We start from the raw sequence: 15,479 nt of genomic DNA on the forward strand, positions 1-15,479 counted from the left end.
ATTAAAAACATAATACCATTTACATTAGCAGCCAAAAAAAGGAAATACTTAGGTATAAATCTATCAAAATATGTACAAGATCTATATAAGAAAAATTGCAAAACTCTGATGAACAAAATCAAAGAACTAAACAAATGGAGAGCTATTCCATGCTCCTGGATAGGAACACATTATCCATGAAAGAAAAAATTGGTAATCTGGATTTCATTAAAATTAAAAACTTCTGCTTTGCAAAACACGATGTCAAAGGAATGAGAAGACAAGTATAGTCTGGGAGAAAATATTCGCAAAAGACACATCTGATAAAGGACTACCATCCAAAATATAGAAAGAACTCTTAAAATTCTCAAAAAAATAAACAACCCAATTAAAAAACGGCAAAAGACCTTAACAAACACCTCACCAAAGAAGCTATATAGATGGCAAATGAGTAGATAAAAAGATAATATATCATCATATCATCAAGGAAATGAAAATTAAAACAAGATACCACTTCACACCCATTAGAATGGCCAATATCCAGAACACTGACAACAATGAATACTCATGAGGATGTGCAGCAACGGGAATTCTCATTCACTGCTGGTGGAAATGCAGAATGGTGCAGCCACTTTGGAAGACAGTTTGGTGGTTTCTTACAAAACTCAACATACTCTTAACTATACAATCCAGCAATTGCAGTCCTTGGTATCAACCCAAATGAGCTGAAAACTTATGTCTACACAAAATCCTGCACACAGATGTTTACAGCAGCTTCATTCATAATTGCCAAAACTTGGAAGCAACCAAGATGTCCTTCAGTAGGTGAATGAATAAACTGTGGTACATCTAGACAATGGAATATTAAGAAGAAATGAGGTATCAAGCCATGAAAAGACATGAGGGATAAATGCATATTACTAAGTGAAAGAAGCCAATGTGAAAAAGTTATATATAATTGCAAATCTATGACATTCTAGAAGAGGCAAATCTCTGCAGACTTTAAAAAGATCAGTGGTTGCCAGGGGTTGGGGGTGGAGAGAAGGATGAATAAGTGGGGCAGAGAGGATTTTTAGGGCAATGAAAATACTTTCTATGATACCATAATGATGGATACATGTCATTATACATTAGTCCAAACCCACAGAATGTACACTACCAAGAGTGAATCCTAATGTAAACTATGGCCTTGAGATAATCATCATGTGTCAATGTAGGTTCATCAATTGTAGCAAATGTACCACTCTGGTGGGGAATGCTGATAATGGGGGAGGTTGTGCATGTGTCGGGGCTGGAGGCATATGGGCAATCGCGGTACCTTCCCCTCAATTTTGCTGTGAACTTAAAACTCTCTAAAAAAATAGTCTTAATAAAGGAAAGAAAAAGTAAATGTGGGCATTTTCTTTAGACATGTATTTCCTTTTCTCACCATGATCCTCAGCTTTTATGTACTTGTTCCTCATCTCCTGCTGCTGATGCACATAGGTGTTCCAGGTCTGGAACATCAGGTTGTACAAGTAATATCTGAGGAGCCAAAAAAGCAAATGGCATTTTTTTGAAACAAAACAATTCCTTATCTGATATACCTAGTCTATTCTGTACTCGGGAGAAATCAACATGGACACTTCTGACACAAAAAAGCCGTATACATATATTAAGCTAAAATTGCATTTCCTACAATCATGGTGAAACCTATTTTCCTTCAAGAAGAATCGTTCTCCACAACTTATAGTATCACTGAGGGAAAAAAGGTTTGACTTCTCCGAGAATAACTTCACTTTCAGGATCCACAAAGCTGTGATGTTTAGAACGATAGTCATATCTTAACCATCTTAATCATCCACATTATGTAAAACATTACTTCTCCTTTGCACTAAAACACGGTCAGTGACACTTTTTCCTTTGTCTTTTCCTTCTTGATACATACACTACACACATTAAGACTGTCAATCCCTCCATATTTTCACTTTCCTAAGACTTGATTTCATACTCTATCAGCTTATTAGAACTACTGAACGTGTCTATATTTTATCTGAACTAGGCATAAATCAGAAACCCTAGCACCAAATACCTAAACATAGAGTGATTACAATGAGTGAATACCATTTTAAAGACATAATGTATGAAATATATTTATTAAATGATAAAATATTATTTATTATTATTATATTAAATATGACATTTATTTTTTGAAAGGCCTAACAATGTGTACTTGATATAGTTCTCAATTTTTACTTTCTCCTCCACCCATCTCTGGGGAATACAAATGTCAAGGATTAAGAGTTTTTTCCTTCTGTTTCTATTATCTTAATGTCTTATATTGGGCATATATTTTCTCCCATAATCCATACAAATTTAAACAACTTATTATTTTAAAAAACAGAATACTCTCAGAATTAGAAATGATAGAGAAGTGACAGTCAGTGAGAAAACCCTATCCAAATCATTAGCATGACCAACATATCATGGCTTCTTGAATTAGAAGGGTGTCCCTGTGTGTGTGCACTCATGTGCACATGTGCGCTCATGGGCGTGTGTGCTTGAGTTTAACTTAGGACTTTGATCTTGCTTACTCCAAAAAGAACTTGAAGAAAAAAAATGATTAAAAACTTTTCTCCTTTTGACAAGAAACATGCCAACAAGCAATTATTTGATAATGTGTATCAGTAAAACTGAAGTAATATAATATGAAATCCGACCTGTAGTGACAGTCAGCTCGAACACAGAGTTTCCACTCTCGATGGGAGACCCACCACTCTTCTTTCCATTCTTCAAAGACCTTCCATAGTATTTTTCGCTCATAGTAAAACCTATGGCAAAGAAAAAAATCAGAGAGAGACACGGTGATGTTGGAGCTGATATTTACCCCCAATTCACAGTCTCATGTTGTTATTGCTTTCTCAGAGAAAAGTGTGGCTCATTATTTGGTAACACCAAAATATATTAAAAATAGATAGGTTTAACTTTTTCAGACCAAACTTTAGAGCCACTTAAATTAGAAATGAGGCTAAAAAATTTTATACTACTAATCTTACCAATTAAAGATGTTAAAGTCAAATAAAAATCTGACTTTTCACATACCACGAGTTGAGAATTATCATTTTTAATTTTTTCATTCGCCAGACTAAAAAATATTTTTGGTTCGTAAAAAGTAGTAGCTACACTTTTCATTTACATACCTAGGAGATTAAAAGTTATAAAATAAGCAAATGCCTAAAGGTATTCCTAATACCTAACAGGAACAGAGCATATTAGTTTAACTGAAAGCTGGCCGGGGGAGTTATAACAGCAGATGATAAGTAAGAGAAAATAAAGACGGTAAAAAGAAGAGCAGTGACAGACTGTGTTGATGCTAACAAGGCACACTGTCTAGATGATTGATGACTCAAGATCTCTGGTCCTATCAACCACTTTCAATTTCTTTTCATGGTTCTGCAGGTTACTAATATGTCTTCATCCTCACCCACTTATAGTTTTTTTTTTTTTTTTTGTGAGGAAGATCAGCCCTGTGCTAACATCTGCCAATCCTCCCCTTTTTGCCAAGGAAGACTGGCCCTGGGCTAACATCCATGCCCATCTTCCTCCACTTTATATGGGACACCACTACAGCATGGCTTGACAAGCGGTGCGTCGATGCGCGCCCGGGATCCAAACCGGCGAACCCCAGGCCGCTGCCGTGGAACGCACACACTTAACCTCTTGCGCCACCAGGCCGGCCCCCACTTATAGTTTTAAAAAACTGGCCTGCAAAGATGTACATGGGGAAATTTACCTCACTATTGTTCTTAATAATAAAAAAAGAAAGAAAAAAACACCACAAATGCTCATCAAAATAGGACAGGTTACATTCAATCAGTGTCACATAGTCATTTTCCATGAATGAAGTAGTGCTAAGGACACTGAAATGGACAGATACCCAAAAAAGTTGGTAGCTGAAAAAATGAAGTTACTTCACAGTATGTATGATACCATTTTTAAAAAATTAATAATTTTTTTGCTAAGAGAGCAAATCCTAAGAGTTCTTATCACAAGGAGAAAATTTTATTCCTTTTTTCTTCTTTTCTTTTTATTATATCTATAAAAGATAGATGTTAGCTGTATCTATTGTGGTAATCTAATTTCACAATATATGTAAGTCAAACATCACGCTGTACACCTTAAACTTATATAGTGATGTAACTGTATGTCAATTATTTCATAATAAAACTGGAAAAAAATTAATATTTTTTGTATTTCCAGTATCCATATGTTGGAATTAATATAATATACACCAAATATCTCTACATAAAATGTGTGCACACATATGTATTTGCATATATACGTATGTACGTGTGTTTATATATATAAATGATTATATTACATATATTGAAAGCCTGGAAAGATCTCCAGAATACCAAAGTATTACCAGTGCTTCTCTCTCAGGTGGGATTATAGGATACTGGGGTTCCCTACACTACACATTTCTGTAGTTTGAAAGTTTTTTTAACAACAGTTTTGCTAATAATTGTTAAAAATTATAATGGAAAAGAACCACTTCCATTTGCACGTGTACTTCCTTTTACCATCTACTATTTACAGCAAATACAATTCAAAAGGTGTACGCCCACAAAGAGAAAGAGAATAAGAGTAACAATGATAGACAAGAGATGTGAACAAATTTTAGATGATGGAAAGCAGGCAGGCAAATGGCAACTGAAGCAACATATCAGAGAGAGCAGAGGTAAGGGAGGGGAGTTAGGAAGCAACCAGCTGGTGGCACAGGCCCCAGAAAGGCCTGGGAATGAGAGACATCAGGAAGTGGGGAGCCCTGGGTGAAGCTGAAAACACAGGATAGTTTGCAAGACTGTGGTAAGAAGCAGTTAGGCCTCTGGATCCTGTTATTCACCCAGAGACTCAGGTTTATCTCTGGAGAGGTTGAACTAGAGGGGCACTAGACTCTACAATCCCAGGCAGAGCTCTGGAGAGGGTCCTAAACCGACAGTCTACATACTGAACAGTGAGACCCACATTCCCTCTCCCCTGCTTGCAACCACACTTATAACCACCCCACCCTAGGAGTCTGGAGGATTCTTCTGCTCTGGGGAAAACTGATCAACCTAAGGAAAAAGGCCTTCAGATACTGACAGTTGGAGGTCCTTCAGTGAAAGTGTCTGGTCTCTGCTTTAAAAGTCTAAAGTGAAGCTCTTGATGTATAAGTCCCTATGTATACATATAGAAGCTTCCAAAATCAGCGTTTTAATGCCTAACTCAAAGATGAACAGACAATAAAAGGATGTCTTGACATTTGAGGGAAGGTTCCAACAGGAGACAGTGACCAAAAGCACACAGAAATGAGAAGCTCAGAAGAAACAGACAATACGAGCAGACAAAAATCTTAAAAACAAACAAATCACTACATTATCTTCAAAAAATTATAAGTCTCCAGGATGTTATTTTTTAAAAAAGGAACACTCACAGAACAAAAAAGAGCTCTTGGAAATTAAAAATGTGACAGCGGAAATGAAAAAAAAAAAAAAAAGATTCACAGACAGGTAAAACAAAAGTTGATTGACCTTGGAGGCCACAGTAAGGACTCTGGCTCCTACTCTCTGCAGGACAGGAAGCCACACAAGGTCCGAGCAAAAGAGTGACGTGACTTGATTTACTCAGATCAACTACTGGGAAGAGACCGACCAGGAGCAAGACTGGAAGCAGGAGACCAGCGAGCAGGTTAGTGGAGTCACTCAGGGGAGAGATGATGACAGCTTGCATCAGAGTGGTAGCAAGTGGAGGTGCTGAAAAGAGGTTGGAGTCTGAATATATTTTGAAGGTTGAATCAACATAATTGGCATCTAGCATTTTAAATTGGGGTGTGAGAGAACAAGAGGAGTCAAGGATGACTCCCAGGTTTCTGATGTGAGTACCTAGAAGGATGGGAGTTTCCATTAACTGAGACGGGGAAGACTCAGCAGGGAGGTTTGTGGGGAAGATCCAGATTTTGGTTTTGGACATATTGAGTTGTGACGTCTATCAGACACACAGTAGAGCTGTCACGTATGGAGCAGTCCGAGTTCGAGGGAGAGGTCTGGGCTGGGTGTGTACCTTTGGGAATCATGATGAGATTGCCATGGTTGTGAGGTAGACAGAGAGCCAGTGCAAGGACTGAGTGTGGGGTATTTAGACGCGGAGGAACCAACAAAAGAGAATTAGAAGGAGCCGTCAAAGAGGTCGAAGGAAAACTATGAGAGAATGGTAACCTGCAAGCTGTGAGAAGAAAGGGCTTCTTGAAGAAGGCAATGATGGACTGTCTAATGCTTGGCAGGTCAAGAAAGAGGAAGTTTAAGAATTTACCATGAATTTTAGCAAATTTAGTGACCTTAACAAAAAGTTTTCGTGCAACAGTGGAATCAAAAGCCTCCTGGGACGGATTTAAGAGAGACTGCAAGAAGAGGTCCTGGAGACATTGAGAATGGCCAGGAGATTTGATGTAAAGGGGAACAAAGAGTTGGAGCGCCAGCTGCCAGAGGAAGTAGGGTCAGGGAGAATTTTTTTTTCAGGATGGGAAAAATAACAGCATTATGTGCTGGTACAAAAGACGTAGTAAAGAGGGAAAAATTGATGATGCAGAAAAGAGAAACAAACTGAGAGAGTGATGGTCTTGAGTAGGCATGACGGGAATATAGTGCAAAAGTCTAGGATTTTGCCACAGATGAGAGCAGACAGTTCATCTGCCTAACAGATGACAGGTTACATGGTGACAGATGCCGTTGGGTAGATGTAGTGGAGGGAGCTTGTGAAGGTCTCTTTTTTTTTTTTTTGTGAGGAAGATCAGCCCTGAGCTAACACCCATGCCAATCCTCCTCTTTCTGCTGAGGAAGACCAGCTCTGAGCTAACATCCATTGCCAATCCTCCTCCTTTTTTTTCCCCAAAGCCCCAGTAGATAGTTGTATGTCATAGTTGTACAGCCTTCTAGTTGCTGTACGTGGGACGCGGCCCCAGCATGGTCCGAAAAGCGGTGCGTTGGTGCGCGCCCGGGATCCGAACCTGGGCCGCCAGTAGCGGAGTGTGCGCACTTAACCGCGAAGCCACGGGGCCGGCCCTGAAGGTCTCTTTTGTTGCTTCTATTTTCTCAAGAAAATAGGAAGCAAGGCCATTAGCTAAAATTAGGAAGAAGTATTGATGAATTAAATACTATAAATGGACATGACTGTTTTACATACTTCCCAAATTAGCCAAAAAGTTTTGTTCAGATCTTCTCCTCAAAAAAATAGGCGAATACCTCGCATTTCAGAGTGCTTTTTTTTTTTTAAATTAATTTATTTATTTTTTCCCCCAAAGCCCCAGTAGATAGTTGTATGTCATAGTTGCACATCCCCCTAGTTGCTGTATGTGGGATGCGGCCCCAGCATGGCCGGAGAAGCGGTGCATCGGTGCGCGCCCGGGATCCAAACCCCGGGCCACCAGTAGCGGAGCACGCACACTTAACCGCTAAGCCATGGGGCCAGCCCTCAGAGTCCTTTATATACGGACACATACTGTATTATTTTTGCCCTACTAATTCAATGGTCATTTTGGTTCAATTTATTAATGATAAAACAACCCCAGTTTATAATAGTTAAAACATTCTCCAAGAACATAAAAGCATTATTCTGCAGTTTCTGGTATGATATCATTCCTCTCTAACATTCCTAAAAGTAAGAAATAAATAATTCAGTATGGAAAAGGCCAAAAAAAGCAAAGATCATATGCCCAACCTTCCCCAAAGTAACAAAAACATAATCCATTTGATTTAAAAAGAGATTGCGATTTGAAAACAACCACCCCATCATTAGCTTCTAAGTCAATGGAAACATAGTGTGAGAATTCTAATTCTGATAGATGCTCAGAGAACAAACATTCTCACTCCTTCATTTTACAATTTGAGAAACTGAGGCCCAGAGCCATAACTTATCCCCAGATCAAGTAATTAGCAAGGGTCCGGGTTAGAACCAAAACTCAGGTCTCCTAAGTTTCATTTCAGTATTTTTTCCTCTATACCCTGCTACCACTCAAGAGCAAAGAAAGTAAAAGAGTATAATGTGACTGTTTTAAAGCAGTGTGGAGACGTTGGTCACTGGTTAACCCAACACCCACTGCCAAGCCTCTGCTTCCTCACCAGCATCTACTATGGAGGCTGGGAATGTTTCTTTCCCAATCTCCTCTGTAGCTAAAGGTGACCAGTGACACAGCTCTGGCCAGTGATGCAGAAGTAGAATGCAGCTGGGGGTTTCTAGAACAGTTCCGCTTTCCTGATAAAGAGACAGATCGAGCTGACACCACCCTTTCCCTTGCTTCCTGTGTAATGTTAGGACAGTCATCTTGCAACTATGCAGTGTGTCATCTCTGAGGACAAAGGGCCAATATGATAAGGATGATGAACTAGAAAGGTACTGAAAGCCTGAGTCTTCGATGGCATCAATGAACAGCTGAATCAATACTAACCTCCAGACTGCTTGTGAGAAAAAGCAAACCTCAATTTGTTTAAGCCCTTGTCAGACTTTCTCTTTCTTAGAATCAATGTGGTTCCAACTAATACATTCAGCATTTCCCAAGTACTTGGAATATAAATAGGTATTATTCAAAAAGAGGTTTCTAGTTAAATATGGGTCAAATATAAGTTAAATAAAATTAAGTAGGAAAAGGATTTGGGGAAGATAGTGGGAGCAGCAACATAGTTTTTCAATCTCTGAAGCCCCATAAAACACAGAGAGCAACCATGAAGCAAAACCAAAAACTCATGTATCAGTTACAACGAAACTAGGTGACATGGTATCCCCATGAATCCAAAATACAAGCAGGTGAAGACAAACGACCCATAGTCAAAAGACCTGCACGGTATTAACATTTGTACAGGAGGAAGAAGGAGCAATGAGGGTGGCATCTGAGGAAGCTAAGAACAGGAGAACCCCAAAACAGCCAATAAATTGTACTGGAAAAAGCAGAGGCCCAATTTGAGACCAGCAGCTGAAATGGAGAGTTCTGTCCTTTGCATTACCAGAGCTCACATAAGAAGAACTGAAACAGGGGCTGGCCCAGTGGCATAGCAGTTAAGTTTGCACGATCTGCTTTGGTGGTCCGGGGTTCACTGGTTCGGATCCTGGGCGCAGACCTACTCACTGCTCATGAAATCATGCTGAGGCGGCGTCCCACATAGAGCAACTAGAAGGATGTGCAACTATGGCATACAACTACCTACTGGGGCTTTGGGGAGAAAAAAGGAGGAAGACTGGCAACAGATGTTAGCTCAGGGCCAATCTTCCTCAAAAAAAAAACAAAAGCAGAAGAACCGAAGCAGCTGCAGCAGCCCAGCCCCTACTGTCTACAAAGCAACCTGCCAGGCTCCCTGCTAGGATAGGGCTTCATACTGAGGAGAAACCGCTGGGAGTAGAATAGAAATCGAGCAGGAGAGGGACAACAGAGACAAGGAAACAGAAGATCAGACCAAGTATGGTAGGGAGATAGAACCAGGATATCCCACTGAGCAAGCCGTCATGTTTTTGAACACTACAAAAAAGACAGAAGAGGGAGCTCTGTGAAACGAGGAAAGCTTAACTGACGGCCTTACTCTAAAAGTTCAGAAAAATTAATTTCACATCAAAATGAGCAACGGAAAAGTATTTGAGGTCAAATCCTATACAAAGTTATTGTATGAGAAAAGAAAAGAAGCAAACTAACATTCCTACAAAGAAAGTACACCAGAAAGATGTGCCCACAAAACAGGAACAAACAAAAAATCCCCTGTAACCTACTAACTAAATGAGCTAAAGGAAAATAAATCCACACCTGGGCATATCATATCAAAACTTCTGAAAACCAAGACAAGAATCTTAGCTGAATCTTCAAAAGAGCAACAATTAGCCCAACAGCTTACAAATGGAAGCCATTAGACAATGGAATATCTTCAAAGTGCTGAGAAAAAAACTTGCAGCCAAGATTTCTATACCCAGTGAAATAGCCTTCAAAAATGAAGGTGAAATAAAAACATTTTTAGACAGACAAAATCTTAGTGAATTCATCACAAGCAGACCTACCCTAAAGGAAATGCTCAGGGATGTTCTATGATAAAAGGAAAATAATCACAGATAGAAACCTGGAGATGCAGGAAGAAAATAAGAGCAACAGAAAGGGCAAATACATGAATAAATCTAAATTAATATTAGCTGTATGAAATAAGAATAATAATGTTTTGTAGATTTCAAAATATAAACCAAATTAAAATACATTACAATAAGGGCATATAAGTGGGAGATAGGCAGGCAGAGTTAAAGTATTCTAAGGACCTTGCCTTGTTTGGGAAGAGGGCAAAAGGATCAATTAACATTAGACTCTGAGAAGTTAAAGACACATGTTATATTCTTTAGAGTAGTCAATAAAAGAAGAATAAAAGATATAACTTCTAAGCCAATGGGGGGAAAATAAATTATTCAACTGAATAAAAAAACAAAAACAGGAGACTTCCAATAATGGCAAACTAGGTAATTCAAATCAATTCTCCCACTGAGCACAGGAAAGGCAGGACAAAAGAACAATGTATTTGAAGGCACTGAACAGCTGCTAAGGCAGTGAAGAAGGGCAGGGCCAAGTCCAGGAGAAGAAGGAAAAGCAGAGGAGAATATGCCTAGTGCCTGCAGCTGGAATGGGCTGTCGCCACATTGTGAGCTTCACTGGTCAAGACACACAAAGGAGGGGCTGGCCCCGTGGCTTAGCGGTTAAGTGCGCGCGCTCCGCTGCTGGCGGCCCGGGTTCGATCCCGGGCGCGCACCCACGCACTGCTTCTCCGGCCATGCTGAGGCCATGTCCCACATACAGCAACTAGAAGGATGTGCAGCTATGGCAGACAGCTATCTACTGGGGCTTTGGGAGAAAAATAAATAAATAAAATCTTTAAAAAAAAAAAAAAAAAAAGACACACAAAGGAGATGGGAACAGCAGGGCCCTGCACAAGGAGTACAAAGAAAGATTTCAGAGAACACAGGCAGGCCAAGTTCGCTTGAGAGACCATGAATCAAGAGACCTTGGGTGATGCTCCAGATTAGGAAAGCCAAACCGTCAGAAAAATGAAAGAGGAAAGGTTGTAGGGGAGGGAGGGAGAACCTCTAACACTTCAGTTTTTAAAAAATGTTTACATTCTCAATGGCTGCCAACTCCCCCTCTGAAACATACCCTACCCTGGCCCCTTCTCTCCACTACACAGCTTCCTGCACGGAGTCCCTGACCCTGGTGGCTCCCCCTGCAGTACACTCTGGGCGCTGCAGCTAAAGAGATCTTAACCAAAACCACAGCAGTGGGTGGAGGCCTACGCAAGTGAAGCTATGGCACAGGGACTTTCTCTTGACTACAATTTCACTCCCCTTGCCAACGCCAAGATTTTCCCCAGGTTCTGCCCCAGAACCAGCTAATTTGTGAGGCTCACCAGTGCCCTGAAGGAGCTCATTTACTTCTCCAGAGGGTCTTAGCGGTCCTCGTTTACCTATGATTCCTTCATACACTCATTCAGTCAAACTAATACACGTTAAGTTACGATTATATTATATGCCTGCTGGAGGCTAAGGGAGGAGCAGGGAAGGAAGGTAACACTTGCCATTATGAAGGTTACATATGGGCTTAACACAACACAAAAACCTAGAATGAACTCAGCAGATTTGGTGTTCTGAGCTAACACTACCTGGCTTTAGAGGGAAATACTCTTCCAAAAGTCACTCGAATCCACAAATACAAGAACTTTCTGGCCACACACCTGAAAGAAGGAAAGAAAGGATATACACATTTTAAAACTCCATTTGGCTTATGTCATCAATTTTCTAGAAAGTAAAGGGAAACTTTAAGGTTCCCTGGGGGAGAGATGCCAATATGAGTCAAAAAGTGAATCACAGTTAATCTTGCATCAAACAGAGCATAGGATGGGGCAGATGTATAAAGCTAAAATCAAGCAGACTATTTTTTTAAAATAATTTCAATATAAAGTATTTTGTCAATGAAGACTTCAGAGTTAAGGAGAAGGAAGTACATGATAATGCTTTTGTTCATATTATTCTTCCTGCTTAAAACATCTGGCAAATGTCCACTTACCCATCAAGGCTCATCTTCAGTGCTTGCTCCTATGTGAAGCCTTCCTGGACCTTCCCCAACCCAAACAGAGTGAGCTGCTTTGTACTCTTAGCACTCTGTGCCAACCCCTAGTGTAATGTTACGACACCAAATCATAGTAATTGGCTTGAAGGGTGCCTACTGCTCCTCTGCACTGTGAGCCCAACAGCAGGAAGCACGTCCTACAGTATCTCCAGTACCTAGCACAGTGCCTGGTACACACATAAAAAGATGGCTTGTCTCGGCCAGTTAATCTCCAGGTTCAGCTTGGAACGCTCTTCTTCCTCCTGCCCTTTATCTGGCTTATTCTTACATTATCCTTCAGGACTCGGCTTAAACTCCACTTCCTCCAGGAAGTCACTGCTGGCTACACTAGCGGGGCTGTTCTTGCCATATGGGCCTATAGTACCACATCTTTCTCCTCTCCTAGCACTTATCACACTTTGTTGTTGTGGCTTATTTAAAAGTCTGTCAAGCCTACCTGATTTTAAGCTTTCATGAGGTCATGGATCAGGAATATCTTATTCACCCTGTATGCTAAGCATCTAGCACAACACCTGGCCGAGTAGGCACCTGATAAATTTTTGTTGAATGAATAAATGGATGCCTTTGATAGACCTAATCAAGAGTAGTAGAAAACAGTAATTTTTCTTGGACCATGTTAAGACTTTTTCTGGAAGACTCTTTACAGCTTACACATTGTGGGGCACAACTGGAGAACATGAATGAAAACACTCAATGACATATTTTATATCTGCAGATTCCTAAATACAATCATGTACCACATAACAACATTTCAGTCAACAACAACCATATATGCGATGGTGGTCCCATAAGATTAGTATCATATAGCCTAGGTGTATAGTAGGCTACACCACCTAGCTGTGTGTAAGTACACTCTATGATGTTCTCACAATGACGAAATTGCCTAATGACGCATTTCTCAGAATGTATCCCCGTCGCTACGTGACGCATGACTGTATCCCTTTCTTCCGAATATTTTGCCATGAAGAGCAGGTATCAAGATCTCCAACTACTTGAGATAGGACAATAAAAATCACGCCCTCATTTTAACCAAGAAGGGAGAACAATGGAAAAGTCACTGCAGACAGATGACTACTTGCAAGCTCACCTGATGCGCAATTCTCTTAACCGGCCCCTTCGGGTCCAAGCATGTGAGGCACGATACTGCACTGGACGACTGGCACTAGGTGTCTCACTCTGGAGCGCAGAGAAGACAGAAGACTTCTTGCCGGACAATATCTTTGGAGAATAAGGTTTTTTAACTGCACCATCCCTAAAAGACCTTAAATTTGAGGAGTAAGGGGGAAAGGAGAGAATCAAATTACCTCTGCATGTGATGTAAATACCTTTTAACATACAAGTGAAATTAAACAGAGAAGCTCATCGAGACTGATGATAACCGTGCTTCAGGGACAATAAGCAGCCCAATCTCTGACAGAAACACTGTCAGCCACTGGAAGTGGGTACTGCTGGGTGCCCACTCTAGGCAGGAACTACAGAGCTGGAGGGAACCCTGGAGTCACTAGTCCTAACACACTCTTCTTTAGTATGTCATTTTAAGGGGAATCATTTACAAATTGGAAACAGGTTCCTTTATATAAAAAACAATTAGGAATGATTTTCAGATAATGTGACTTTTATATCAATACGAAACCACACACTTTTACTAAACACTAAATTTCTGACTTTTAATCCCATTTCAGAAACATTGAGAGATTATCTTATTGGTATGAACTCATGATTAAAAAAAAATGTATAGGAGGAAGATGGGCACAGATGTTAGCCCAGGGCCAATCTTCCTCAGCAAAAAGAGGAGGACTGGCAACAGATGTTAGCTCAGGGCTAATCTTCCTCAACAACAACAACAAAAAAAAGTATGTCAGAGCTCTGCCTGCAGGAAATACCTAGAAGCAATGACATCCCATAGCAATGAGCATACCTAGAGCTCAAATATTGTTTCTAAAAGACCACTCCCTACTAAAAGGAACCAGTGTTCCTTGGAGATATGACTGACTTTCAGGTCTGGGACAAGGAAAATACAAATGAGTCTGGAATATCTTATTGGGTCAGAAAATAAAAAAGTGTTCAAAGAATGATGGGAGTGTGTCAAAAGGACACAGGAGCCAGCTTGAAAGGGCTCCCACTGGCCAAATCTGGGAAAATTTGAGCAGTAATAGATTAAAACTGACTGAATAAAATAGGAATCCATAAATCCATACTGATAAAAATAAATAAATGAATAAATAAATACATAGGGGAGAATGTAAAGCTCTATTCTGTAGTAGAATGCTAACTAATAAACTTAGAAGGAATGAGAGAATTAGAAAATCATCATTTAGGAACCATCATAGTAATAACTGATTCAGACAAGAATCATCAATGGATGCAATGGATGCAAAAACAAGTGGATTTAAGTTTGTGAGGAACAGGATATTAATGCAGTTTCAAAAAGTATCTCCCCACAAAATTCTTATTCATTACTTTATAACAGAGAAAACTGGCAGACACCATCTTAACCAAGTGATAAAAGTTAACATCAATGATAATAGGACCAAATCAACATGATGTGTCTCTTAATATTGATGCACTGAGAAGAACAGAGCATCACTTCTATGATATTCCTGCTGAAAATACACAACCTGTATCTAATTATGAAGAAACATTGAACAAACTCAAATTGAGAAATATTCATAAAGGTAAGTGGTCTGAACTCTTCAAAAATGTGTAGGTCATGAAAGGTAAGGAAAGACTGAGAAAGAATTCCAAATTAAAGGAGACTAAAAAGACGTGTAATCCCAGACCAGAAAGGAAAGGAATAAAAAGGGAAGTTTTTCTTATATTGTTTTCTTTTTGCTATAAATAACATTTTTGGGACAACTGACCTCAGCTTACTCTCAAATTGTTCAGTGGAAAAAAATACAGATCTAGATATAGTTGATTCTCATTATTTGCGGTAGTTATGTTCTATCAAGTCACCATAAACACTGAATTAGTGAATATACTGAACCACTGTCCCTAAGGGAAATACATGGTTAGGTTCCTGCAAGACTTTGAAAACATTTTCATCAACCAATCAATACATAACCTTGTTTTATGTGTCCTTCTGTTTTAAGACACCTTATTTAATACATGTAGTGATGCATTAACACTGAACTCACAGCCAACAGCAAACTCATGCCTGAACAGAGCTTATCTAACATAATTACTTTCTCCATAAGGTATATTACAGCCTTCGTTCACTTAGGAACACTAGACAGCACTTCAGCACTAAGCTTGGGGGCCATTTTAAGTAAATCTAACAAAAGATGTAAACACTTCTACAAGGATAATTGCAGGACTTACCAAAATAGTATTTTTGGTATTTTTCCAA

At 39.7% G+C, this 15,479-nt stretch overlaps 1 protein-coding gene across 4 annotated transcripts in view; it reads right to left on the reverse strand.

Moving 5' to 3' along the window:
- SFI1 (SFI1 centrin binding protein) overlaps nt 1-15,479 on the reverse strand; it is a 95,346-nt gene that overhangs the window by 58,419 nt on the left and 21,448 nt on the right. For 2 of the 4 annotated variants that reach the window (XM_014786953.2, XM_014786952.2), the window contains exons 3-6: nt 13,218-13,391; nt 11,664-11,735; nt 2,679-2,789; nt 1,409-1,503 (exon numbers count right to left, since the gene is read on the reverse strand). In XM_014786953.2, the coding sequence (XP_014642439.1) occupies nt 1,409-1,503; nt 2,679-2,789; nt 11,664-11,735; nt 13,218-13,391 (452 nt within the window). The remainder of the gene's footprint in view (nt 1-1,408; nt 1,504-2,678; nt 2,790-11,663; nt 11,736-13,217; nt 13,392-15,479) is intronic. The other 2 variants (XM_087423935.1, XM_087423936.1) reach the window with 2 other exon arrangements.

This window comes from Ceratotherium simum, chromosome 35 (genome assembly GCF_057802395.1).
Source record: "Ceratotherium simum simum isolate JZ-2026a chromosome 35, ASM5780239v1, whole genome shotgun sequence".
In the NCBI taxonomy this organism is placed as follows: domain Eukaryota; kingdom Metazoa; phylum Chordata; class Mammalia; order Perissodactyla; family Rhinocerotidae; genus Ceratotherium; species Ceratotherium simum.